Below are 27721 nucleotides of genomic sequence, written 5' to 3'. Positions count from 1 at the left end.
AGTAATTTTAAGGTCTATTGTTTAAATAAAAGTGTACCTATTTATTTAACAAAATGTGATGTGTTGTCAGTGACTTAAAAATATATTTATCCTTCACTTTTATTAAACGAAGAGCTTTTAAGTTTTTACAGCCTATAGTACATAGTTACTACAATTAGTATTTTGAGCCTAGATATTCATCATGGATTTGGTGTAATATATACTACAGGATACAGCTACCATGTATGCAATATGACTGATCCTACGAAAAAAGTGTCTGATACCAGTGTGATTGAACCCGCTAAAAATGATTCTGATTCTAGTAAAGCAGTGCCTTATACTAGTAAAACTGTTGCTGATGCCAGTAAAAGAGACGCGGGCTTCAGTAAAGATGTGTCTAGTAATAAAGGTAATGAAATATAGCGTAGAGCTTCCAAGCTTCTAGATGGAAAAATAGGTATATACAACGATTAATAAGATTCTGCTTATGACTTCATCAAAACTTCATCTCCCGCAGTACTGTAGTCCCGTCGTGAGGGCTAATGCAACTGGGTCGAAATATCGATAGTTCAATATCATCATTCAATATTAATTGTGGTACTTACCCGTTTTTTTTATTACATTACTAGTTGATGCCCTCGACTTCGTCCGCTTAAAAATCCTGTGGGAACTCTTTGATTTTACGAGTTTAAAAGTAGCCTATGTCACTCCAGGTCTTTAACTATAGCCATGCAAAAAATCACGTCGATCCGTTGCTCCGCTGTGGCGTGATTGAAGGACAAACTAACAAACAAAACCGGAGTTAAAGTTAGACAGATGTATATCTCTCACATAAATTCGGCTCGTTTTAACTCTATCTTAATTAAGTCTGAGCTAAAGCCCTCATAGCTTTAGTTTTAAGTTTACGTACCTAATTATCACCATTATATCATCTTTCAAATCTAAAAAAATAAAAAAAAACCTATTTTAATTAAACCTATTAAAATCAAATTATTTTGATTTTAATATATGGATCTTTAATATTTCAGAGATTAGGGCCAAAAAAAGTAACACAAACTGAAACCTGATTGTTATAATATTATAAAATAATATAGGTAACCTTCCCACTTTCCAACGCAGTGTCTCAGTTTTCTAAAGCTGTGCGCACATTATCACAGTGGGTATAGAAACGCTTTACTAAAACACACGCAGGTTTATTCAATAAGTCTGTGTGCACCTAAGTATTGCGACATATAATTTCATGTGTACTTAATTTAACACAATGGGGTCTTGGACGAGAATAATAAATAAAAAATCAAGATTTTTATTTATTTTAACATAATATTTATTAACGTCACGCTGTACAGAAGCGAATAATGGCGTCACTAGGCGTAAACAACAAATATTTTTCAATTTTTAACACGAAATAGAGTAATTTTTACAGGAAAATATTTTTAGGGCTCTGTACCTCAAAAGGCAAAACGGACACCTTATAGGATCACTTTGTTGTCTGTCTGTAAGGTAGCTCTTATCTGAAAACAGTGAATTTGTGGTTACATCACAGAAAAAAATAGAAGTGGGGTATCATAATATGACGGGCTTTATTTGTTCATTCTTAAACTGATTTTTATTTATTTTTAATGTAATAGTTTTTGATTTATCGTGCAAAATGTCGGAAAAAATACCCGAGTACGGAACCCTCGGTGTGTGAGTCTGACTCGCTCTTGGCCGGTTTTATTTTAAAGAATAAGAAGGCTGTTTAACTCTACTACATAAATTATAATCATAATAATAAATCAGATTTTAAGTAACTTTAATTTTTTACTTAAATTAAATTTATTATGCATTAATTACCAACATTGTTGAAAAGTATTAAACAATATAACATATTTTTGATTTGTGGATGCTTTACATATGTACCTATGTCCTATATGGAATTTTCCATTAATTCTTAAATTAATTTGTGCATATTAAAAGTAGTCTGTGCAATTTAGTCTCTGGTGGTTTGTCTTCGTGTTTTCATATATTTTTTTTTCAATATAATTATTCCAAATAGTTTCTTTCAAACTAGTTCCATTTTAAATCATATTCGATGGTTTCCAAAGGTAAATGGGTTTGCTAAATATTGGCAAGATAGTTTTGAGATAGATTTTCAGTGTGCGTGCATTAATGTGATTTCATCATGATAAACATGCCTAGTAATATTCTTTAAAAAAAATATCTCTCCTCATTCTGAGAGGAGAATCCTCCCTAGAAGTGAGCCGGCGATTGGTTGATGATGATAATGACAAAATATTTACTGAATCAAGATCCTTCTTGATTTTTTTTCTAGTTACACGTAAATCGGTAGTAGACTTTTCAATTCATTTTTAGTTTTACAAAACATGCAGACAGTTCTCATGGTTCCATACTAGAAGGTTGCCAATGTGGCCCTATTACTAAGACTCCGCTGTCTATCCGTCCGTCCGTTCGTCCGTCTGTCCGTTCGTCCGTCTGTCCGTTCGCCCGTCTGTCCGTTCGTCCGTCCGTCCGTCCGTCCGTCCGTCCGTCCGTCCGTCCGTCCGTCCGTCCGTTCGTCCGTCCGTCCGTCCGTCCGTCCGTCCGTTCGTCCGTCTGTCTGTCAGCGGGCTGTACCTCGTGAATCATAATAGGTAGAGACTTGAAATTGTCGCAGAATGTGTATTTCTGTTGCCGCTATAACAATAAATACTTCAAAATTACCGCGCACTCCTACGAGAAGGATTTCGTACCATCGTACGGAATTCTTCTTGTACGAGTCCGACGCGTTCCTGTCCGATTTTTTTGAAGATAAAATGAAAACTATAATACCTGTAACTTCTATTCCAGGTATAGCTATGGACTTGGCGCCACCCAAAGACAAATGGAACCTAATCTACTTGACTCTATTACTGCACGGTCTAGGCACGCTGACCGCGTGGAATATGTTCATAACGGCGAAGGACTACTTCGTGAAGTATAAGCTGCTGAACGCCCCGCAATACTCGGGCGACTTTATGACGTACGTTGGATGGGCGTGCCAAGTGCCCAACTTGCTGTTCAGTTGGATCAACATATTTGTTAAGATTGGGTAAGTTTATTTGTAATCAAAAATTCTTTCTCTGGTTCACAGGAGTAACCTATTAAAACTCTCTAGTTCACATGGGTAACCTATTAAAACTCTTTCTCTGGTTGACAGGGGTATCCTATCAAAAACTCACTCTGGTTCACAGGGGTTACCTATTAAAAACTCTCTATCTCTGGTTCACATGAGTAACCTATCAAAAACTGTCTTTCTCCAGTTCCCAGGATAACCTGTCAAAAACTCTTTCCCTGGTTCACATAGGTAACATATCAAAAACTCTTTTTCTGGTCCAAAGGGGTAATCTATTAAAAACTCTTTCTCTGGTTCACAGAGGTAACCTATTAAAAGCTCTCTGTGGTTCACATAGGGTAACATATCAAAAACTCTTTCTCTGGTTGACAGGGGTAACCTGACGACGCGAATAGTGTGGTCGCTATGCATGGAGGTGCTGATCTTTGTGGTGACGGTGGTCCTCGCCATGGTGGACAGCTCGCAGTGGTCGGAGGCCTTCTTTATACTGACCGTCATATCTGTCTTCTTTTTGAATGGTAAGCTAACAATTATTTATTACCTGATGAAAGGATTAGCAAGAGGAACTTTGACGACCTCTCCTTATTAGTGGAAGGTCACGGATTCGATTCCCGGCATGAGTATGGAATTTTATAATTCCTAAAGCTCCCTTTTTCCACGCACATGTAAACTGTGGAATCAACTCCCATCGGCAGTGTTCCCACTAGATTACAACATGGGGTTATTCAAGGGACGGACCAACAAATTCCTGAAAGGCCGGCAACGCATCGGCAGTTCCTCTGGTGCTCCAAAAGTTCATGGGCGGCGGTAATCAATTAACACCAGGTGACCCGCCTGCTCCTTTGCTCGCTATTTATATTTAAAAAAATGTAAATAGGCATCAATCTCAGGGAGTGACATATTGCTGCTTCACTGAGTGATATAAAAATAATTTTTCGTAGAAAACCTTCAATGGATTAATAATTAATGCCCAATGGCCTTGGTAGCTCTCATTTAGTGTTGAACACTGAGTTAGCCAATCAATCCGCAGGTCCGTCCTTGATACAATCAAGCACTTATCGTTCACTTATCTAAACCAAGCGTATAAGCCGTTAAAACTATCAAATCGATACAAAAATACATATCCCACTTTCCAACGCAGTGGTGTCACCTATGTGGTGTTCACCACTATATATCTACAGTGGGTACATAATTGCTCTACTAAAACACACGCATGTTTTATTCATAAATTTGTGTGCACCTAAGTTTTGCTACATTTTTCTCTAACAAAGCTTTTCCTGTCTCAGAATTCAATTCTGTTATTTGATTATTTTTTTTGTAATGAATAATTGGATTGAAAAATTTACGGTATGCGAAAGCTGAGGCCAGTTTGGAAATCGGAAATCAATTTACTCTATAATTACGAATCGGAAATTCCGTAAGTATGGCGGAACCACAATTATTCGCTCGCATCTATTTAAATTCCTATCGGGGTAAAGATCTATGACTTCGGAAAAGTTCTTTATACTTCCATATTCCATGCACAGAGTTCTTAGATGCCTGGATTCTTGGCTACCAGAGTAAACACTGTTTAAGGTGCTCAAGTTCGGTTTAAAGGTGAACGCACACTTATTCGAGCCGAATGAGTCAAACGAAACGAATTTTAAATTCTGTTTATGAAATAATGCTATAATGCTACCTGTAGAAAAGGATATCACTAGATTTAGGTTTAGATCTATAGAGCGCACTTTGAATTTGCTCAGACTTGAGATACTATAAAAACGAGACAGCGTTATATCGCTGGCGTAAATCTGTCTCGTTTTCACTGAAACTTAAAACTGAGCAATGTCGAAGTACACTATAGATCTCGGCATTAGACTTAACAATTTAGTTTAGTATAAAGATTGTGTACTGTAAAATTAGCGACATTGGCAGTCGTGGCTGGCTGAAATTCGGTCAGGAAAAGATGCTTACACTTTTCTTTTTTCTTTTTATCACAGGTTTCAACGCAATTTTCCAAAACTCCGTTTACGGGTTGGCCGCGCGTCTACCTCCCCAATACACTGGAGCGGTGGTGCTTGGCTCAAACATTTGCGGCACATTGGTCGTGTTCATCAGCTGGGCCTCTGACGTATTCACGAGCAGCTATAGGACGTCCGCGATATACTACTTCATTGCTGGAATGTTTGTGCTGCTCATATGTTTTGACACCTACTTCGCTTTGCCGTTAAACGTGAGTTTTATCATATTTTTCTTAGAGGGGTGTATTCGTAGCGCCCCATACACTCTGTTTATCGTGTAACTTTAAGATATTTTTACAGTTCATTTAAAACGAGACAGATTTATGCCAGCGGTATAACACTGTCTCGTTTTAACAGTGTCTTAAATCTGAGCAAATTCAAAGTGTGCTCTATAGATCTCAGCTTTAGAGACGCTTTAAAACTTGAAACGACGTCACCTGACCAATAAAATGACAAAATAATAATTACTTAAACATAATCTGAATTTAATATCCCACTTTCCAACGCAGTGGTGTCGCCTATATGGTGTTCATCACTATATCTTCAGTGGGTACATTATTGCTCTACTAAAACACACGCATGTTTCATTTATAAATTTGTGTGCACCTAAGTACTGCTACATGTATTTCATACGGGTACTTTAATCGATCTCACTTAGGCGTTATCTCCATGGACGAGACAATCGTGGCGATAGTCTCGCTGTGGCACCAAATATGATACAACTCCTATGGGCGATAACTCTACGGGGCGATATTGTCGCGGCGATACGATTGACTGGACGGGTATAACGTCACAGTATCGTCGCGTCTCGCGGCGATACCATTGAGTCTTGTGGCGATACCGCCACAGTTGAGGGCGGAAGGAGTCGTTGCCGTCCCGTCACGCGGCGATCCGTTGCGGTCTCGTGGCGTTTCGTTGCGAGTCGCAATGACACGCTACCGGAATTATCGTTTACTGTAGAGATTATCCGACGATAGTAGGACGGACTCGTTGCGGTTCTCTCATCTATGGACATGGCGCCTTAAACATATGTTATTTAAACTGCCATTCCTAATTCCATTAATCCTATAATATTTTATGATATACATGAATGCACAATGAATCCACAAAATGAGTACCTTAGCCCGCTTCCATCTTAGACTGCACCAGCAAGGGAGAACTCAAACCCAAAAAAAAGTTAAACCAACATATTGAACTATATTTATTCCAATTCCAGAGATTCTACCGCTACCACGAAACATTACAAGAGCGAACTCTACGTGTGAACCCCGCCTTAGCAGCGACCAATCAGAATGCGGATCCTGTCCAAAAGAAGACGCCATACGGCCTCATAGTGAGGCAGTCATTCATACAGCTGTACAACATCTTTATAGTCTTCTTTGTCACTCTTGCTGTCTTTCCTGCAGTGCATTCAGGTGAGGAAAAGAGACAGATATGTTTTTAATTTCTTAGAACTGTCTTCATTCTGACATCTACGCGAGAACCCCGTGTTGGTGGCAATCAACAGAACGCAGATCCACAAATGAACACCATACGAACTTTAGTGTCAGTCCTTCATACAACATTAGAGTTTTTCGTCACTCCCCCGCAGTCCCCCCGTCCCCGCAGTGCATTTAGGGAAGGGGATAAAGAAATATACAAGATTTATAAGACAGATGTCATATATTCCATTTCAAATTATTCCAGCCTTCTATTTCAGTGAATAAATCCAGCACTGGATTTCTACTAGCTACTACATATTATTATGAAGGCAATTCTGTGTCTGATAAAAAAAATATCCCACTTTCCAACGCAGTGGTGTCGCCTATGTGGTGCTCACCACTATATCTACAGTGGGTACATTATTGCTCCACTAAAACACATACATGTTTCATTCATAAACTTGTGTGCACCTAAGTTCTGCTACATTTACATTACTTATACTTTTCAATTTTAATTTATGAAATCATTAAAGTTATTTCAACTTTATGCCATAAAAATTGAAAAGGCTTATTTTATAAGGGGTTTGGTAATTTTGTATGAGTGGCGTCATTTTTTTTGTGGTGGCCACTGGTGCTTTTAGTGTGATATGGAGCTGAGATGTTTGAAATTAAAATATAAAACTTGTAGTGTGAATACCAATTTTATCTGCACTTTCTAATTGAATATTCCATATCCAAATCCATACAAATGCGAAAGTGTGTCTGTTTGTCTGTCTGTCTGCTACCTTTTCCCGGCCCAACAGTATAACCGATTTTGACGAAAGGTACAGAGTTAGCTTACATCCCTGGGATGGACATAAACTACTTTTTATCCCGGAAAATCAAAGAGTTCCCACCTGGTTTCCTAAATACCCATCCGCTTAATCGATTTGCATGTAGTTTGGAACCGAGGTAGCTTGTAACCCTGCAATTGATATGGCAACTTTTTATCCTGAAAAATCAAATACATAGTTCCCATGGGATCTTTGAAAACCGAAATCCACGCGTACGAAGTCGCGGGCATCCTCTAGTATCTTTATAATTATGTAGATATGACAAAGAATAGGATGTAAAAATATCAAAAAAATCTCGTTTTAACTAAAAAAAGACCCCAACCCCTTTGTTTTCAGATATTCAACCAATCACACCAGGCTTCCTTGGTAGTAACTTTGTCCGGATAACATGTTTCCTAACATTCAACTTTACAGCAATGATTGGCAACATCACTGCAAGTCTTTGGCAGTTTGTGAGTATAACTTCTGTCACTTTTGTCACTTTTTGTTTTTGTTTTTTTTTTTGTTTTGTATAAACCACATAATATTATTAGTTGTTTATATTTTTAATTACTGTACAGTCCTTTGTTAATATTAGGTTAAGAAGTTTATTCACATTGTATCGCCCTAGTTCTATTGTTAAGCTGTGGATAGTGTAGTTGATTACATATTTACTAATATTGAACGATAGATTTAAGTCATAGCTTTAATATATATAATATGTAATTGTTTATTGTCCCAAATAAATAAAAAAATAAAAAAAAACTTTATTATATTACAGCTCTAATCCATCTCTACCCATATTAAAAATCGAAAGCGTGTTTTTTTTATTGTTTGTTGATTTGTTGGTTTATGGCTTGTTTGTTTGTTGGTTTGTCCTTCAATCACGTCGCAACAGAGTAATGGATCGACGTGATTTTTTGCATGGGTATAATTAAAGACATGGAGAGTGACATAGGCTCCTTTTTATCCCAGAAAATCAAAGAGTTCCCGCTTGATTTTTAAAATCCTAAATTCACACGAACGAAGTCGCGGGCAACAGCTGGTGTTTACATGAATAGATATTTCAGGGTTCCATATCTTCAGAGAAAAAGGAGCCTAGCCTATAGGTTACCTCCTATTGAAATAGAATCATGATATTTGACAGGTAGCAATATCTTATACCACAAGTCTTGAATTTGTGGTTACATGACAAAGTAAATTAAACTGTTATTTCTTGTACAATAGTACAGAACCCTACATGTGCGAGTCCAACTCGCACTTGACCAGTTCTTCTTTAAAGTATTGCTTTTTTAAATTAAATTAAATTATTATAAGTGGTTATATTATTATATTGTGCTGTACATTATATTATGGGAAGTCACTGCCTCCTGAAACACAGTTTTCACTTCATCAGGAGGCAGGGCCTCACACCAAAGTCTGTAAATAATGTTCTGCTAAGATAATAAAGATTTATTCATTGTTTTTTTTTGTTTCCAGCCCACTCAGAAATGGTTGTTCATATTCACGACAATCCGTATCTTGTTCATTCCCCTGTACTTACTATGCAACTACCAACCGATGTACACGACTCGTACACTGCCAGTATGGGTAAACAATGATTGGGCGTATTGGGGGATGGCCGTGTTGCTGGGCTGGAGTTCGGGCCATGGCAGTTCTCTGGGCATGATGTATGTCAGTGGGTAAGTGATTATTAATTATTTTATTACACACATATTGGAATTGGACGAGAGTTGATGCTCCGTAATTTACAGCACGAAAAGAGTGGACGTTTATTGGAATGCCCCCTAAACTAACGAACTCACAACTCCCCAAATCTGATTATGGCCGGAGGGCCGATCGCAGATGGACTTATTGGAAACGAAAAAAAAATTTTTTTTTTCTTCTCGTCTGGCTTTACATAGATTAGCCAATGTCAGGTTTGTAAAAAAAAAAATTGCAAACCTCTGTTTATGCTTTGTAACTATGTTTAAAGGACCATAAAGCTTTTGATAATATGGGTGAACGGTGACTGGGCGAATCTTGCAGCTGAATAAAAGAAAACCAGTTTAAACTCTTTACGCTACAAATAACTGGAAGTCTCGGTTTTTGGTTCATTATAACCAATATGTCATTATAACAGTGGTGTTTTAAACTATTTTGACTGTGACTCTGAAAACTTAGGCTAAAATCTATAGGACATACTTTGACTTTGCTCAGACTTAAGTTTCAGTTAAAATGGGGCAGATTTATGCCAGCAATGTAATGCTGTCTCCTTTTAACAGTATCTCCGAGATATTTTTTGAACCGATTTGCATATATTTTTTTTAAAATCGACAACTTTGCGACATTGTTCCATAAAAAATTTGGATTCCAACTCTTCAATCCTGATGCTGCAGGGGACCTGACCACCAAAACTGATGGGATTTAGAAACTGTCGGTTATAAATTGATTGATATTGAAGGTATCTATACCAAGTAAAGACTTTGTCCTTGACCTCGAGGTCTCCTCAACCCTAACGCTGTAAGAAACTCCTCATCTCCTCAACTCCTCAACCCTAATGCTGTAAGGAATTGCCTTCCTAAATCCTGGTGATCTTCCGGAATTTTTTAGGATCATCCATTTAAATGTTTTTACGTGGTACAGAAACATGTTGCATCCCAGCTCTTAGTACGGATAGGCTGCTTTTGTCATGGGAAATCAAAAGTTCCCACTGGATTTTTAGAAACCTAAATTCACGCGGGCATCAGCTAGTCTTAACAATAACTTTTAACAATTTTTTTTTATTTTGCAGAACCGTAGCCCCAGAGAATGCGATGACAGCGGGTATGATAGGAGGCGCAACACTAGTGACAGGCATTGTGGCGGGTATCACCTTCTCCAAGTTCTGCCCCGCACTAGTGTCTCTCAACGCGTGGACCAATATGTAGCGCATAGTGTCCTACGTTGGGACATTCTGGGATGTCCTTGTGCGTATTGGGAAGTGAATGAAGTGTAAAAGTGAAGTGACGTCAAGTGTCGGACTGCCTTTTACGTATAAGCCTTAGTGACTGTACGCTGACTGGATATTATTACATATAAGTAAAGTTCCTTGAACAATCAATGACCTTTATGTACTGTATAGATGGGTCATTCTGTTACATAAAGTAGTATGACTATTGAAATTAGTATGACAATGTGGCTAATTCAACACACAATCTCTTGAACCAAACTAAAATGATGGGTTTAAATATATTGCTACCCCTTTCATAACACTCCCTGTGGAAAAGGATGGCACTAGATTAAGGTTGAAAGCTATAAAGATCACTTTGAATTTTCTTAGAACGAGACAGATTTATGCCAGTTGTATAACGCTGTCTCGTTTTAACAGTGCCTTAAGTCTGAGCAAAGTAAGTGCACTCTATAGACCTCAGCCTTAGACATGTCATTTTAGTTTAGAGATTGTGTATGTATTAGCCTGGCCATGTGCAAAGCAGAAGTGACTCGTAGGCTTTAGTTTTGACCTATCTAGCAGTACATAGGAGTCATTGTTTACAATACAATAGAGTGGAATTTAAAATGCATTTATGACTTTGATGATGTGATAATTGTCACTGACTTATCGTGCTCAAGCGAATTTTTTAGCATTGCCTGCAATTATCCACAATAATATAAATACATAATTATATAATTATAAAAATATTTAATACTTCAATGGCTAAAGAAGCTGAAATCCGAAAGGTTGGTGGTTGTCGTACCTACTCCTAGCACAAGCTTAATGCTTAGTTGGAGGGGAAAGGGGAGTATTAGTCATGATTTACTTAATAATGACTAATATTCTTTATGAAATAAAATAATATTATGACTTTCTTAATCTTTTTTTCTAAATTGTTCAAGTACGAATTTTTAGTACTGTTAGATAATAATTGTATGATTTTTCAATGCTTTTTTCACAGCTTGCTAAAGTTGCGACTTTTAATCACTATACAAAATTTAATGATTGTGTGATCATGTGACCATGACAGTTTTAACTGAAGCTTAAATATAAAAAAACCTACAGAATCATGGCCCTGAAATTATGTTTTAAAAATATGATGCATTCATTCTGTAAAATGGGTAGCATTTTGCTTAAAAAAGCAGGAAAGCATTGTATTGATAAGTCAGTGACAACCTTTATCATTACAAATGACTTATTAAAGTTAGTAATATTAACAAAACTATACTAACATACATCCATTGCTGCAATAATTTACTGTACTGGTAAAGTAGAATTTTTATATCTTATTAATAATTTATTATTAATGGAAAAATGGACGAATGTGTATTGAATATACCGAAATAGATTTTGGACAAGAATAAGAGCAGTCTTTTAAGCCGAGACATGCAGAAAGCAACTGTACATGCACACGTTACATTATATGCATCAGTGTGATATAGGAAAAAATACCCACAATGTGGATTTAGGTTTTTCTGAATTCCAAGCGAACTAGTCTATTTCCTGGATAAAAAGTATCCTGTGTAAGCTACCTCTGTACCAAAACGTCAAATTCATTTAGACAATTGGGTCGTGAAAAGCTAACAGACAGACAGATATACAGACATACTTTTGCATTAGCTAACAGACAGACAGACATACTTTTGCATTGTCTGTAGGAAAAATTTGATAGACAATTTCTGATAATGTGCACTTAGACTGCAAAAAACATATTACAGACTTTACTATTAACAAAGACAAGGCAGTCGGGTATTTTTTGTAAACGAGAAATCTGTACCTGCAAAAATAAACTTATTGTGCCCACAGAATAACCTCTTTTATTATAAAAGTATATAAATCTAAAGGAATTGATAATGTTGATATATACCATAGTTTAAATCCACACAGAATAATATAATAAGAAACTTAGGTTCTAATTAAGTAACAGATTTCCAAAATGATATTTTTAATTGGACCTATTTACGCAAAAAAGGATTCGACCATAGACATACGAATTTTCGCTACGGATTCGACCCACACAATTTTTGATATTCAACTCTAAAGTTTGAATTTTAAGTTGAATGTTTAAAACTAGCTAGTAAGTTGGATCTTTTTTGTATAAATAGGTCCAATTATTACATAGTATTATGTTATATTTTTGCAGTTACAGGTTTTTTTGAGATATAATATACATATACTGTAGTAAAAAGCAATAGACAGTGTAAATTATTAGATTTATTACAATATTGCATCCAGTTTGGTATTATAGGGACATGGGTTTCAAAGATGATTATTATTTATAATATACTACAGATTATAAAATGCCCATTGCATAGAAGTGTTTATGAAGATTGAATAATTTAAGGAATAGAGTATGAAAAATATATACTGAATATGGATTTGAGTCTTAGTTGGATTTTGATGTAACCTGAGTTTATATTAAGGTGGAAATGAATATTATTATCTATTGTTAAAGTTTTGAGCTATAAGAACGTTTATATTGTATTTAGTACAAATTGTTAAAATTATAACAAAATAATTAAAGGTCTTCACACATTGCAGACTCAAACCAACTCCACTCTGACTCCAGTTACAGTTAAGCATGGAAATTTAAGCTTTATATTGTGTTCCTTATGGTACAATTTTCAATATTGAATTGAAAGAAGTATACGACGCGTGGACTACACATGACTCATGCGTCGTACGAATGGTATGCTTTAATGTTGGAAACTCACGTTTCTACTGGAAGTTGAGTCAGAGTGGAGTTAGTGTTCAGTGTGTAATGTGTGAATACCTTTACTAATTTAATATGTATTAAGTATGTACTACATTGGTAAAGAAGGTAGTTCTGGGTTCTGTTATCATTTTATGGTTGCATTTTTTAAGGTTGGTTTTTATGGGAGTTCTAAATCAATAAGGCATGATCTATGCTACTCTGTGTTCTGGACAAGCATTTCTCACAGGCGCAGTCTAGCATGAAATACTTCGTCCCCTTTATTAGATAATATTATAATGTAATGAATCCCGTCTCGAATTAAGGTCACTTACAACTTCTATAAAATCCAATCTTACCTGTAGATTTAGATGTAAAAAATATTAATCCAAAGTGCTACTACTAAGCTGTGTACGACCGAAAATATTATAACCTATCTGTAAACTGTAGATAAGTAACTAAGCAACATTGTTCTGATCCATACTCCATATGCTATCAATGGCAACACACTCTTCGAAAACAGTTGACATATAACAGTATTGCTGAATTAGTTATCGACAGATTGCTGATAATTTTGGATAACATTAGAGGTGTAGCAAGTAATGTACCTGTAACAAGAATAATTAGACTGTTATCTTGTTGTAGTGACATTTTATTGGGAAGGTAGGGGACCAGATGGCTTATTTTTGAATTTTTATTTCAAAGTGTACCAATTTATCCTTCAACTTCCATATCGCAATGTCAATGCAACAAGACAACAGGATCTTTATTATCAGGAGATACATTTCATGTTACACCTCAAAAGTGAGTGCCCAGCTTTATTATGTAAGAATTATAAGGCTTAAAATTAAAGGAGAAAAATTAAGATAACTCATAATTAAAACTAATGATAGGAGGTGTAAATTAATTGAATAACTTTTTATATCAAAAAGAACTACAGCTGGCTGTAACTTAAGTTGTATTAATAAGAATGTAAAAAAATGACATCTTCATTGGGTGGCTAAAAATTTAATGAATAGATTAAATGATGCTTCAATCTTTATTTTTCAGATAGTGTCACAAACTATAATTAATTATCATATAAATATTTATTATGTTGTGATAGAAGTGATTATTCGAAATGGCTAGGCAAAGTGATTAATGCAAAAGAAGTTCAATTCAATTCAATTTATTTATTTGCTGATACAGATCATCTTATAGGTGTAATTATACAAATACTGGTCCAGCTGTATCACGCCAAACTGGCATGCAAATACATTAACTTGTGTTAAACATTGTAAATAGAAAAATTAAAATAAAAGTAAAATTTTCGATTGTTTGAAATGAATGAAGTTATACAATAAAAGGAATTTTTATTTTAATGATGTGAGTTGCATAAAATGAAATTTTTCTTTACATTAATCAAATTACCCAGCCATTTTTAATAACTGATTTTTATTATTGTTAAATGTAACTCTAGCTTTGATTGAGTTCAATCAAGTCCTTAATCCTTACATTTGAAGCATCATTTATGACTAAAAAATCAGAAAGTATCCCTAACCCTGTTGATTTTAGTTTTCCTTACAGACTGATTCACTAACACTAACTATTAATTAAATAATTTTAAGTTTTTTAAGTATTGGTTTTTTATTATAATTGGTTTAAGTATCCCTATTTTATTAATACATTCAAAATAATAGAAAATGTGGAAACGCACAATGTCTCATTTTATTTTGCGATCTTAATATGAAAAAGAAGAAAGTTCTTAAAAAAAAATATTGTTGAGTAAATGAAAACCCGTAGGTTTTCCTTACTATCAGTATTTAGTTGTCATCAATGATGAATGCCCACAGTTGGGTATAAAGATTTCCACGCTTTACAATCTTGTGCCGCTTTGTCTTTATCATTATAGATGTATTTTTTTTACCCGACTGCGGCAAAGCTAAAAGGAAGGGTTATGATTTTAGCAGTCTATGTATGTATGTATGTATGTGTATATGATTGTGTCCAGATTCTGTGTATTCCACCTTAGCGCCTAAACTACTGGGCCGATTTTGATGAATGACGTCAATCGATTCGTCGTAAAGGTCCGGGTGACATAGGCTACATTTTATACGAAAAAATTGACGGATGTTACATGAAAGAAGTGGGGGGTCTCCAAATTTTTTTTTGCTATTATATAGAGTGGGGTGTCAAATGAAAGAGTTTATAAATATAAATGTACTACAACATTAAAATATACCAAGCGACAGAAAAACAATTTTACTATATTTCAGCGTTTATTGAGACGATCGCAGTCGGGTTTTTGTTTTCAACTTTATCTTGTTTACTGTGTTCAATAAAGAGACCAAATAATAATCTCTGATATTAAAAAATATTAATACCAAATTATAGTGAACAAATCACGAATGTTTTTTGTTTTCCTCAACACTGTAGCTGTTGTAATTTTTTATTTATTACATAGTAAAAGTTTTTTTAATTATTTTTGTGTTTTATTTTATTTTTACCTATTTTATTTGTACAGGCATTACGTTTTATTATGTCACGGAGACGATTCGTGGGGTAGGGTGCAGATTGTGGTAGGGTGATAGTTAACGGTAAAAAGTTAAAAAATCGGCCAAATACGAGTCGGTCTCGCACAGGAAGGGTTCCGTACCATCATAGAAACTTCCTAATATTTTTATGTAGTACACTGCTAGTTAATGATTGACTGCGCCATCTATATGTGATTTAGTAAATTAATTTTTTCGTGAACACAGTTTTCGGTTTTTTCCTTTGTGATAGACCTAACTGCCTGCCTTTCATGATTCTTGGTCAACGGGAAATACCCTGAGTTTTTCTTGACAGAGAAACGTGCAGACAACAAAGTGATCTGAAACGGTTCCTTTTTTCCTTCTGAGGTACGGGGCCCTAAAAACCTAGGAATTCGAAACAGCATCCTACCCCACGCGCCGTCTCAGTCAGCGGTGGGTTCACATAAACCTGAGTTTTCTTCATGCAATAGGCCCTAGTAGAATATTATTAACTAGCGACCCGCCCCGGCTTCGCACGGGTGGACACTACCACGAAAAATCCTATCTATTTTCCGGGATAAAATATAGCCTATACGGATTCGGAAGAATCCCTCTAAGTAGTGGTAAAAGAAATTTTGAAATCGGTCCAGTAGTTTTTGAGCCTATTCAATACAAACATACAAAAATACAAAGGTTTCCTCTTTATAATATTAGAATAGATTCCTAGACACGACCACAATACATATAAGTTACAGTCTACAATGTAAGTTGTGAGTTCCAAAATGGAGAAATATTGCTGATAATGATTAAGATTTTATATTGCCATTTGTATATTAAAATAAATATTACCTAATACGTATATTATAAAACGTAAAATATAATACGCCTTAACTCGTAACAACTTTTTCAACTAACCAAGGACCTATTTACTAGTAAAATAAATTTCGATTCCAATCTGCTGTTAATAAATTGGTTCTATAATAAGTTATAAGGTAGGGTATGTAAGCTCTGTGCTTGTTGTAATCTGTATAAAGCTTTATTTTAATTTTTATTAAGGGCAAGCCTGCACTGCGAAATATTTTAGTTTTCCTTTACAAACCGAATATGGAAACTTGGTATTACTTATTATAATACTAGCTGATGCCCGCAGCTTCGCCCGCGTGGATTGGTCAGATCCCCTGCAGCATCAGGATTGAGGAGTTGGACTCCAAATTTTTTATGAAACAATGTCGCAAAGTTTCTCTATCGATTAAAAAAAAATTACGCAAATCGGTTCAGAAATCTCGGAGATTTCGGTGTACATAGGTAGAAAAACACAACTCCCTTTTTGAAAGTCGGTTAAAAAAGTAGCCTATTTTACGCCCTGGTCAATACTCAACTTGTCTGTGAAAATCCCGTCAAAATCGGTTCAGCCGTTCCGGAGATTAGCCTTTTCAAACAGACAGACAGACAAAAATTTTAAAAACGTGTTATTCAGTGTTGGTATCGTTCAAATAACCATATGAGCTTAATATGAGGTAGTTATTTCGAAATTACAGACAGACACTTCAATTTTATTTATTAGTATAGATTGTAAATATAGTGGATTTCACCTGCAATTCGCTCCAGCAATGCGCGGGACTTCAATTGTTTTTATACATGGCATGATATTGTATATCAAATCTTTGAAAAGAGCAACCGCCGAGTTTATTGCTGGTTCTTCCCGGTAGGAAAGGCATTCCGAATCAGTGGTAGATGCTTTTGACGATTCAAAAGAACTTGTACAAGTCTAATTGAATAAAAATATTTTGAATTTGAATTTGATAAATTGAGGTTTTTAAAATTCCGTGGGAACTCTGCTTTTCCGGGATAAAAAGTTGCCTATGTCAACTTCCGTGTCAAAGTTCATACAAATTGGTTAAACGGATAGCCTATGTCCTTCCCCGGGGTCTAAGGAAACTCTGTATCCATCAAAATCGGTTAAACTGTTGAGCCGTGAAAAGCTTGCAGACAGACAGACAAACTTTCGCATCTATATACTTACTAATAAATAAAATTGAAGTGTCGTGTCTGTTTGAACGGGCTAATCTTCGGAATGGCTAAACCTATTTTGACGGGACTTTCACGGACAAGTAGAGGATTAACCAAAGAGTAACATAGGCTACATTCTAACCGACTTTGAAAAATGGAGTTGGGTTTTTCTACCTATGTACACTGATATCTCCGAGCTTTCTGAACCGATTGGCGTAATTTTTTTTAATTGTTAAGGGAGCTTTGCGACATTGTTCCTAAAAAATTGGATTCCAACTCCTCAATCCTGATGCTGCAGAGGATCTGACCAATCCACGCGGGCGAAGCTGCGGGCATTATCTAGTTTATAATATTAGTATGGATGTTTATTTGTCTCTTCTCTCTCGAAACTACTTGTTCGATTTCAGCGATATTAATTACATTGCTTGAACTATTTTCACCGTGCAGGCTTGCCCTAATATTTCTCTATATTAGGTCAATATTTATGTATTATACTTAATATGCTAAAATGCCACTGAATTATACTATGCACTCCTCGTAGAGTCGAAGGCTGTGAAGTAATAGCTTTAACCTTTACCTTCCCACTGTAGATACCACACCCCTTGAAGCCTTTTATCTATCTATTTGAATGGAAAACGCTTAAAACCTTACCTGTAACTGATTACGGCCGAAATTAATAATCAATCTATCTGTAATCTGTCGATAAGTTTCGTCAAAAGGCTTTTTGACAAATAACAGCGTTGCTAAGTAACTTATCGACAAGTTAAAGATCGATTGAGAATTAATTTTGACCGTTAATCGAGTGAAATTTCTGAAAATCTTTTCTTAGTGGGGTTTATGTTATAGAACAAACTTACCGGCAAAACCGCAAGTCTCTAGACAGGCTAATTTAAGTAAGATATTTGTTGTGAGCTTTTTCTCGGACTAGGGCGCGTTTGGAACCCTCGTAACTTTAGTTTTAAGTTTACGTAATTATCACCAAACATTATTTGTCATTACCTACTTAGGTACATATTCCACAATTGATAACCAAAAAGGGGTAATGGTAGTTGGTAACCATTTTGAATAAAATATGTTTTGAGTTTGAATTTATTATAAATCAGGTCAGTCATTCAGATTATACTTTTATTATTTATTATACACGTAGATATAAAATACCATGAACTCGCCTCGCCTGCGGCTCGGTTTTTAAACTCCTCTTCGTATCCTCACAAAATAAGATTGTGGTTTTGAAAAAGGTAGATTGATAAGCGTTTTGCATTCAGTTAAAACATTCCCTAATCCATAATTCACACCTTCGAGTACAAAATATTGCCTGAACAGGTAATTATTATTTATGAACCTTTAGATTATTAGAAGGTAAGTGCGTACCTGTATACCTAGAGCATTATAATAATTGTACCTTTTGTACCCAAAGATTTTGAACTATGTATTTATAATTTAATCTCTTTGACTGTACTTAGGCACTGCATCTATGTATATTCTGATTGTACACAATAATATGAGCTAAGCAGAATTTACCCGGGATGTAAGCTAACTCGATACCTCAACAAAATCGGTTAAACTGTTGGGCTGTGAAAAGCTAGCAGACAGACAAACAGACAGACACACTTTCGCATTTATAATATTAGTATGGAAGTATGGATATGGATTACCTAAGTATTCTGTGGTCATACGACTCGTGTTCAGATTGGGCTAAAGTACCCGGCAGGAAAGACACATCGTTTAGAAAGAGATTTCGGCTTCAGAGCGTTGTCTCTGTCACGAATACCTGTGTGACGTTTTGTAGTCCTCAACGACAGAGACAACGCTCTACAAAACCGTTATCTCTTTCTAAAGTTGGATTTGCCATCTTTTCTGAAGGGCACTACTTGCTTTGCGTTTACTATACCTATCACAGTACTAGCGGATTCCTCAAGATGACACTCATCTCACATTCTATCTGTACTAGGTACGTTTGAATTAGGCGCAAAAAATATACCTAGTTATACTTAGTATTAATTATTATTGTAAACTGTGCAACACATTATACTTTCCGACATATTTAGCTACGAAGAATCCGTTCAAGTTTTTGTCATTTTACAGCAATTTCAATGATGAAAAGTCTAAGTACATAACCGAATAAGGCTAGGGACAGATCTATCGCAATTCCGTGAGCGGAAAAACGCGCCTTAAATCTCGACGTTTTGTGCGCGCATATTGTATGCGACACTTACCTAACATTTCGATGTATTATATAAATTATAGCAGATTTGTCTCTAGCTGAAGATATAATATGTATTGAAATGTATACTAAAATTATTTATGTGTGTGTACCTGCCATAACATTATTACAAAAAACATTTGGTTAAAAATGATTTAAGTCGATCATTTTAATGTACCTTCGCTTTAGCGTGTACGTAGCTTAAAATTAGTTTACTAAGTTCTTTTACTGGATTTTGTATAAGTTTTATGAGTTAAATAGGGACTAAATATGTACTTAGTGTTCTGTTTTAATATAATTAAAAGTCTTCTAGGCGTCTTTTGCCCAGGTACGAAATTCCTACTGAAAAACTGCATGGCAGGACCCAGGATGTTACACTGAAGTTTGAGGACGCGCCTTTACTTGTACGATAAGAAAATAATAGGGAACTGTATGAAGAATGGTTACACAGCAGTTCGCGATAGCAGAAGCGTGTTTTCTGCTCGGTCATTAGTTTAAACGTCTTCATCGTCGTCGTTAACCTTACTGTGCGTCCACACACTGCTCTATTCGCGCAATTAATCGCGACACCGCCGCACTAGGTCGCTTGCTTTTGCAGCGCGATGGACGTCGAAACTGTGGTAGCGTGCGCGCTATTGCATTCTTACAATACGCATGAACGAGGAGCATGCGAGTAACGCGGCCACACTACGTCTCTGCCTCCGTTCCTTGCTCCTTCCCATGCCACACGGGCAGTGTGTAGACGGGGGGTTACATAGATTCCCCACACTTGCGCCAACATGGATCCAGCAACTCTACTCCAACATACGGTTACAGTGAACGCCTTCATACAGTCCCTTATATTAAAACTTCTAGAAGGTACGTTGGACGCGTTGACGTCACGCGATATGTGTGTCCAGGACTTTACAATTTAGCTTGAATGCCCGATAGGTATTATATCATCAGGATTGCGAAAGTTCCGGTCGGAATTTCGCACCCGTGTAAGCCATAATACAAAATATAAGTCTATCGACTTTACAATGCACTTATGAGACATTGGGATTGTGTAGAAAAGAAACGTTGTGACAATAATAGTAATCCGTACATAATTTACATCCAATTTGTAATATTTTTCCACTTTTCCACAATGTAAAAGTTTTTGACACGATTAATAAAATATAATAATAATATTTCGCGGTTCTACTGGTTCATAGACTTACTGAAAAATTAATAAAATACAAATACTTAACTATGGAGAGGCATTTGTTTTATTTAATTTTCCCAAAAACCAAATCTTCCCATCTTTCTCCCCAATCCAATACGAGTAAAATTACGCACTTCAATTGCAAATGTTTTAATCTATGAGTAGGTATTTTACTTGCATAAAAAATATAGGAATCAGATACGTAGCTAGAAAATCCATTAAAAAATCTAAATATGTATATCGTTCATCATCACCGCAGCGGTCCTTCTACAGGTTTTCTTCAGCGCGCTACAACGCGGCCGCGGCGTAGCGGGCTAGCATACGTCAGCATAAATTAGTGTATATTAGATAAGTATAGTATGCGACAGGTTGACATGGCAATCTGGGTAGGAGGCGGGGAGAGACCCCGCACACCCGCACGCGCTATCCCGTAACGGGTAAGCGCGGGTGCTGTGCGGGGTGGCCCACACCAATTGCCATGTCTACCTGTAGGTATACTGTTCAAACGAAAATCGTGTTCTACTTATTATACAAATCTTAGGGGCTGAGCTGAAGAAGTAAGCAATTTGAACGAGTTGCAGTCCGCAAAAAATTTTCTTCGGGATGACACATTTTATACGTAGAATAGATAGAGGTCGTTGACCTATTGGTGTTTGGTACATAGCTGATGGAAATTCGGGATAACAGAAAATGTACGAAATATGCATTACTAATAGGTACGCTTGCCATTCATATACCGATTTCACTTCCCGTCACTTCGGTGCCTATTTGGGTGCCCTCACCCAAAGGACCAAATTGCCCTATTCGGGAGAAAACATTGTCGTTTCTACTGCTCATTTGCATAATATAGACCGATATTGGGACATCCTTTACCTCTAAATAAGTCACTACTGAGCGCGGGTTTCCTCTAGAATAGAATAGATTTTTATTCAAGTAGACTTTTACAAGTGCTTTTGAATCGTCAAAATAATTTACCACTGGTTCGGAATGCCGTTCCTACCGAGAAGAACTAGCAAGAAACTCGGCGATTCGGCTCTCGGCTCGGCCTTTCAGAATTAGAAGGGGTTGGAAATACTTAGTACCAGGCTGGCCAAATGCGGATTGGTATACTTACGATTTGCTAATTTAGCAATCAAGGGTGCTAAATGCCAAGCTAATAAATAAATTTGTAAAACCACAGTCTATTTATTTGTGTTTGTAATAAATAAAGTAATAAATAACGTCAATAAATAACTATCTATACTCTATCCGTTTCGTTCGAGGGCGTAACATATTTACAGTGATGAAATTATGAGGTAGTGTTCAGGGTGATGAGGCAGATGAAGATGATGAGATTGAGGCGACGCTTGAGTAGCTTGGTGATTGATGGGATGATGATGACGCACTGGAATCACCAGGGTAGTATGAGCTATATGCAAGTTGGGAGGGGTCCCAGACTCTTGCGTAGGGTCCTGAGCCGGCGGGCTCCCATTGTGGGTTGTAGGAATCTTGAGGCGCTGAGGCAGGGGTTGATGGAGGTCCGTATTGATTGGCCGGGGGTCCGTACTGGGCTGCAGGCGGCTCTGTCGGGGCCATCATCATTGGCATGGCTGAAAGGTGGAATTAAACTATTAATTATTTTATCCAAGATCAATATAGTCTGAGTAGCATTTTTGTTACGATTTATTGGGACTTTGATGGCTTTACAATTACCTTTTGTAATGTTAGAAAAAAACCAATTCGTTAGTTCGGTGAGAACTTAAGAGTAGGACCAATTTAGTGCATTCCATAGCAAAGTATTTTTTTATTTCTTCTATTTCCCATTTTATAGCAGTTTGAAATTTATTTAATTCTGTTTATTGTTAAAATTTAGATACATTTTGAGTTATCGTGTAAAGCAGTGATTTTAAAAAGGTTTTATATGTTTTGTTTAGTTTTCTTTGACCTAATTTTAACCTTACCTCCTTTCTTCATGATCAGATTGTACACAAGGAATCCTACGACAAGAGTAATGGCCAGTTTGCTCAGAATTAGAGCCTTGACAGCTTTGATGCCGATGATGGCTACAAGGATCGGCATCAGCGCCTTCATCTTCAACTTGAGAAGGAGAAGAACTGGCAGCAAGAGCTTCTTCTTGAGGATGCCACGAGCTGAAAAAGAGATTTTCCATCTAAATATCTGTCAGATTCAGTAGGTAATGACTAATGTTGGGGATATGTTTGGCTGAGTTTTTACCTTCGCCATTTTCAGCATCGGTTTCAGGGAAATCCACGTCGAATCCTCTGTCAGCGCGGTAAGAAACCTCAGCGCTCTGGAAAATGAACTCAGGCAGTTGGAACCTGAACTCATTCTGGTTCAAAATCCTTCCGACGCGGTCGAAGATCACTTTGTCGATATTCTTCTCATCCAAAGCCCTCGCAGACTCCGATGATACACCAAGTTTCGTGTCCAAGAACGACAGGACTTTCACTTTGAGACATGACATAGGGGATTCCGTTTCAAAACAATCACTGATAACACTGTTCAGGAGATCATCACTTGTGCGCAAACGGGATGTTTCGATTTCATTGTCCTTGATTGCGTAACCGTGCACCAGGGCCGCTGAAGCCAGGAGGAGGCAAAAACACTTCATTTTCCCGATTTTCACTTTGTCATTAGTTTTGATTAATTAAACGTACGGCCCGGCCGATTAATGGCACAACAATGATTTAATTTTTCAATGGGCTTGGTTTTTATATGTGATCCTTTGGGCGGCTAGGCACGCGGCGCGCGCGCGTTTACAGCATACGAATTGCTTTCATACTTGGCGAAGTATTTAATTTCATTTAAGAAAGTCCCGATGGTGAGAGTGACTATAGATTTATTGATAATATCATATTTGTATTTCTTGGACTAGATCAAAGCACTTAGCCTTTTAAAAAGCTTGAAAATTTGCCCAAAATATAGAATTCACACGTGATGTTCCTGAAAGTATCTCAAATTAAAACGCCATGAGAAAAAATTTAATCGGTGATTATTTTTAAAGCTTTTCCAAAAAGGATTCTCCTGATTGCGATCACATAGCTAGGGTGTGAAGTCACATAACATTGTTAGTCAATAAATCAAGGCATTGTTATGCACTAGGCCGCAGCTCTCACCGCCCGCCCCTACATACCAATCAATCACATTTTTAACTCTTCTCATGATAAAAATAAAACATTTTGGCCATTTGAATTCAAGTCAGCGCTTTTATATAACACGTTATTTCCGAATTACGTAGTTCTTGATGCTACAGTTACGATATAAGGTAATTTTATGTGTCGATGGTGTCTGAAATTAAAAACATACCAACTGTAAGGTTATTTTTAAAAATTGATTTGAGTTGTCAAAAATAATATAAAATTATTAATTTATCTAATGCAGGTAGTTTGATAAAATCGATATTTCGCTCATTCGATGTCATACAATCTGTTACTAGGAGGCCGACAAGATTGAACTTGCATAAATACGGGTGTTTCGAAGGTTTTAGTTCAGTCTCCTTCTGAGATTCGGAGCGATATCGCATATTTTCGGTATTTGGATTGTGAACTGAATAATTAGATGTTGTGATAGCAATCACGCTCTAATTAAATTATTTATTTTGGCATTAGTTTGTTTAGATTAAAACTCTCGGATAACCTTACACATTAAACTTGTGTTTTTTTGTGTTGGTAAATGAGAGGACATTCCAATAATTCCATAAAAATAATTAAATAATACCTGCTTTTCTGAGTGACGCCAATAATTCAGAAGCGGGACGTGTCTCACGTTGTCTTAATTTCGCTTTGGTATCTTTTTCGAACCAACCCACATTTGATAAATTTTTTTAATGAGTTCGGTGGTTTTGGTAATTTGGGGATTAAAATATTAAGTTTTTTTTAAAGAATTTAGTCTTTTGTGAAGTGGAAAGTAATTTGCAATAAGTGGTTCAGATTTCGTATACATCGAATGAGAAGTTAGTCGTTTGGATTTACTGTTGATTTGATATTAAAACTGAGAGTTCGGCAGTTCAAGGGTAGGTTTTAATGATTTGACGGAGGGCAGGGTAGCCCATGATTTGGATTTGACTTAGGGCAAGGAAGCCCGCGACTGACATGACATGATTAATTAGAAACACGAGGACGTGTTAAATTCAGGACGGCCGAACTGTAAGGTTATTTTTAAAAATTGATTTGAGTTGTCAAAAATAATATAAAATTATTAATTTATCTAATGCAGGTAGTTTGATAAAATCGATATTTCGCTCATTCGATGTCATACAATCTGTTACTAGGAGGCCGACAAGATTGAACTTGCATAAATACGGGTGTTTCGAAGGTTTTAGTTCAGTCTCCTTCTGAGATTCGGAGCGATATCGCATATTTTCGGTATTTGGATTGTGAACTGAATAATTAGATGTTGTGATAGCAATCACGCTCTAATTAAATTATTTATTTTGGCATTAGTTTGTTTAGATTAAAACTCTCGGATAACCTTACACATTAAACTTGTGTTTTTTTGTGTTGGTAAATGAGAGGACATTCCAATAATTCCATAAAAATAATTAAATAATACCTGCTTTTCTGAGTGACGCCAATACTAAGTTGAATTATATATGCAAAAGTTTTTGTTATTTAAATATTATGTGAATACTTAGCATAACGGACGTCCATTTTTTACACTTTCGGCATGCTTCCGGCACATATTATTATAGGAACGCCTTGGGCAGCAGTCAGTAGCAGAATCCGAAGATTGGACTTTCTTGGTTTGCAGTAGTAAGTTAAGTACTAAGTAGTAAATTAGTTTCAAAAGATTTGGTGAAGTTTTAATTCTTATACATTATTCAAGAGCATCACACGACCCGTTGAAAACATAAACGCATTTTAATTTTTTATAATGATGCTACAACGAATTCACGGTTTTCGGATTTATTCCTTTACCTGGCTGTAAGACCTACCTACCTGCCTTTCATGATTCTAGGTCAACGGAAAGTACCCTATAGGTTTTCTTGATAGACATGACGGACGGAAGGACAGACAGACAGACAACAGATTGATCCTATAAGGGTTCCGTTTTTCCTTTTGAGGTACGGAACCCTAAAAACGAAATGAAAATGCTTGGCTTACGTCCTTAGATGGATGTGTAACGTTACTGGTCTGGACAGAATCTATAACAAACATATCCGCGATAGCCTCGGTGTGAGAGATATTCCTGGCAAAGTTCAAGAACCTTGGCTGCGCTGGTTCGGTCTAAGTATTATCAAGCATATTTCTAGGAAAGTGAAACTTGTTCGTACTTCGCTTAGCAAAAAGCTCGCGTGCACTTGTTAAAGCGTTTACCCAATCCTCATTATGCAATAAGGGTTGTTCGCCATTTTGCATTCGCACCACGCGCTGCCATTTGCATTAGCCGCCATGTCCGGATTGTGAAATTACTGTTTCACTTCCGTTTTGGCGGCAAAATAGGCGTTTATTAGACATGCTTTCGTGCTGTGATATTTATGTGGACGGCCTAACCTCTTTACTGCGTTTTTATTTGATTTTAATTCAAAAACAAGGTAGCTTTTATGTCATCAGTGTCAACAACAGCTCGTCCACGTGCTTTAGCCAAATTCTTTTTGTTTCAGATTGGTCGTGGTTATCACCATCGGGGAATTGGACAGGAATCAAGAATTTACTACTACTACTATTTAGATTTAGATTTGGTTAATTTAACGCGTCGCAATAACTGACTGTTAACCTTTGCTATGCGGTGCGTTGCGGTGCGGTGCAATGCGGTGTGATGCACTGCGATGCGATGCAATGCGATGCAGTGCGGTGCGATGCAGTGCGGTACGATGCGATGCAATGCGATGCAGTGCTATGCGGTGCGATGCGGTATAGTGCGATGCGATGCGATGCGGTGCGATGCGATGCGATGCGGTGCGATGCGATGCGATGCGATACGGTGCGGTGCAATGCGATGTGGTATGGTGCGATGCGATGCGGTGCAATACGATGCGGTGCGGTGTGATACGATGTGGTGCGTTACGGTGCGGTGCGATGTAGTGCGGTGTTAGCCATGCTAATCATGACTAATACTCCCCTTTCCCCTCCAATTAAGCGTAAAGCTTGTGCTTGGGTGGGGTTTGAACCGCCGACCTTTCGGAATTCAGTCCGCTCCTCAACCGTTGAGCTATCGAGGCTCTAATTTGGAACTTTTCTACATTCCTTATCGGTGTACCTATATCGATGTCAATCCGTGCTAATGCGTCGTCGTAGCGCAGTAGGTCATCAGGGTAGGAAGCTACGCGACGGATCCTAGCGTTCAGTCGGAATGACAATGAGACCCTTGTTGGTATGCCGCGATTATTATATTAAAGGTCGTTAATATGATTGTTTAGACGTTGGATGTAGGCTGTTAACGGTTGACTTTATGATCTATTGTGGGAAAGAATGATGGGTCAAGTTGGCCGGCATATCCCATAAAATCTATTTGCCCTTGAAATGAAATCTTCAGTTTTTATCATGGGCAAAACACAGTAAACTACAGTTAATACAGTGGAAAAGAGATATTATTATTAAAGAGATTATTATTATCTATAATGTTATTTATATATTACTGTCTTGTTGGTGTACAATAAAGAATATTTTACTTTTACTTTTACCCCTGGCAAATACCACAAACGTGCAGTTTTTGCTAGTATTAGTTGAAATTTTAAGTAGTTAATGCCTTATAAGTACAACCTATAATATAGTCAAGCACCTTATCTGCAGTGCGAAGCAAGATGTGTACAATGCGTAAAAAATGAGTTCTTACGCGCCATTTTGACTTTATGTGTCAAATGGCATGTCAAATGTACGATTTTCGTAGGTACTTTTTTTAAAGGTGAACCGTACTTTTGGGACTTCGTCTGTGTTGGTGTTAGCT

The 27721-nt window shown here is 36.8% G+C and overlaps 2 protein-coding genes and 3 long non-coding RNA genes across 8 annotated transcripts in view; 3 read left to right on the top strand and 2 right to left on the bottom strand.

Annotated features, from left to right (window-relative positions):
- Positions 1 to 11489, top strand: part of LOC123877884 (equilibrative nucleoside transporter 1) — a 42136-nt gene extending 30647 nt beyond the window's left edge. For all 4 annotated transcript variants that reach the window (XM_045924828.1, XM_045924827.1, XM_045924830.1 and 1 more), the window contains 7 exons: positions 2806 to 3046; positions 3443 to 3588; positions 5050 to 5282; positions 6287 to 6485; positions 7661 to 7776; positions 8783 to 8985; positions 10077 to 11489. In XM_045924828.1, coding sequence (XP_045780784.1) covers positions 2806 to 3046; positions 3443 to 3588; positions 5050 to 5282; positions 6287 to 6485; positions 7661 to 7776; positions 8783 to 8985; positions 10077 to 10212 — 1274 coding nt within the window. In that variant the 3' untranslated portion in view covers positions 10213 to 11489. The remainder of the gene's footprint in view (positions 1 to 2805; positions 3047 to 3442; positions 3589 to 5049; positions 5283 to 6286; positions 6486 to 7660; positions 7777 to 8782; positions 8986 to 10076) is intronic.
- Positions 282 to 22027, bottom strand: LOC123877917. Its single transcript, XR_006798702.1, has 4 exons — positions 22015 to 22027; positions 11128 to 11130; positions 5839 to 6090; positions 282 to 292 (listed from the first exon to the last, which is right to left on the bottom strand). It is a non-coding gene; the product is annotated as an uncharacterized LOC123877917 (long non-coding RNA).
- Positions 12267 to 14561, top strand: LOC123877914. Its single transcript, XR_006798699.1, has 2 exons — positions 12267 to 14099; positions 14295 to 14561. It is a non-coding gene; the product is annotated as an uncharacterized LOC123877914 (long non-coding RNA).
- Positions 15615 to 27656, top strand: LOC123877916. Its single transcript, XR_006798701.1, has 3 exons — positions 15615 to 15625; positions 21774 to 21783; positions 27575 to 27656. It is a non-coding gene; the product is annotated as an uncharacterized LOC123877916 (long non-coding RNA).
- On the bottom strand, positions 22052 to 23501 carry LOC123877903. The gene is made up of 3 exons (XM_045924853.1): positions 23051 to 23501; positions 22777 to 22965; positions 22052 to 22425 (listed from the first exon to the last, which is right to left on the bottom strand). The coding sequence occupies exons 1-3, from the start codon at positions 23445 to 23447 to the stop codon at positions 22139 to 22141; spliced, it is 873 nt and encodes a 290-aa protein (XP_045780809.1). The 5' UTR covers positions 23448 to 23501; the 3' UTR covers positions 22052 to 22138.
- Positions 27657 to 27721: the final 65 nt, after the last annotated feature.

This window comes from Maniola jurtina, chromosome 24, assembly GCF_905333055.1.
Source record: "Maniola jurtina chromosome 24, ilManJurt1.1, whole genome shotgun sequence".
NCBI classification, from domain to species: Eukaryota; Metazoa; Arthropoda; class Insecta; order Lepidoptera; family Nymphalidae; genus Maniola; species Maniola jurtina.
The sequence above is the reverse complement of the archived record's forward strand: the minus strand, read 5'-3'. Positions and strand labels throughout refer to the sequence as shown.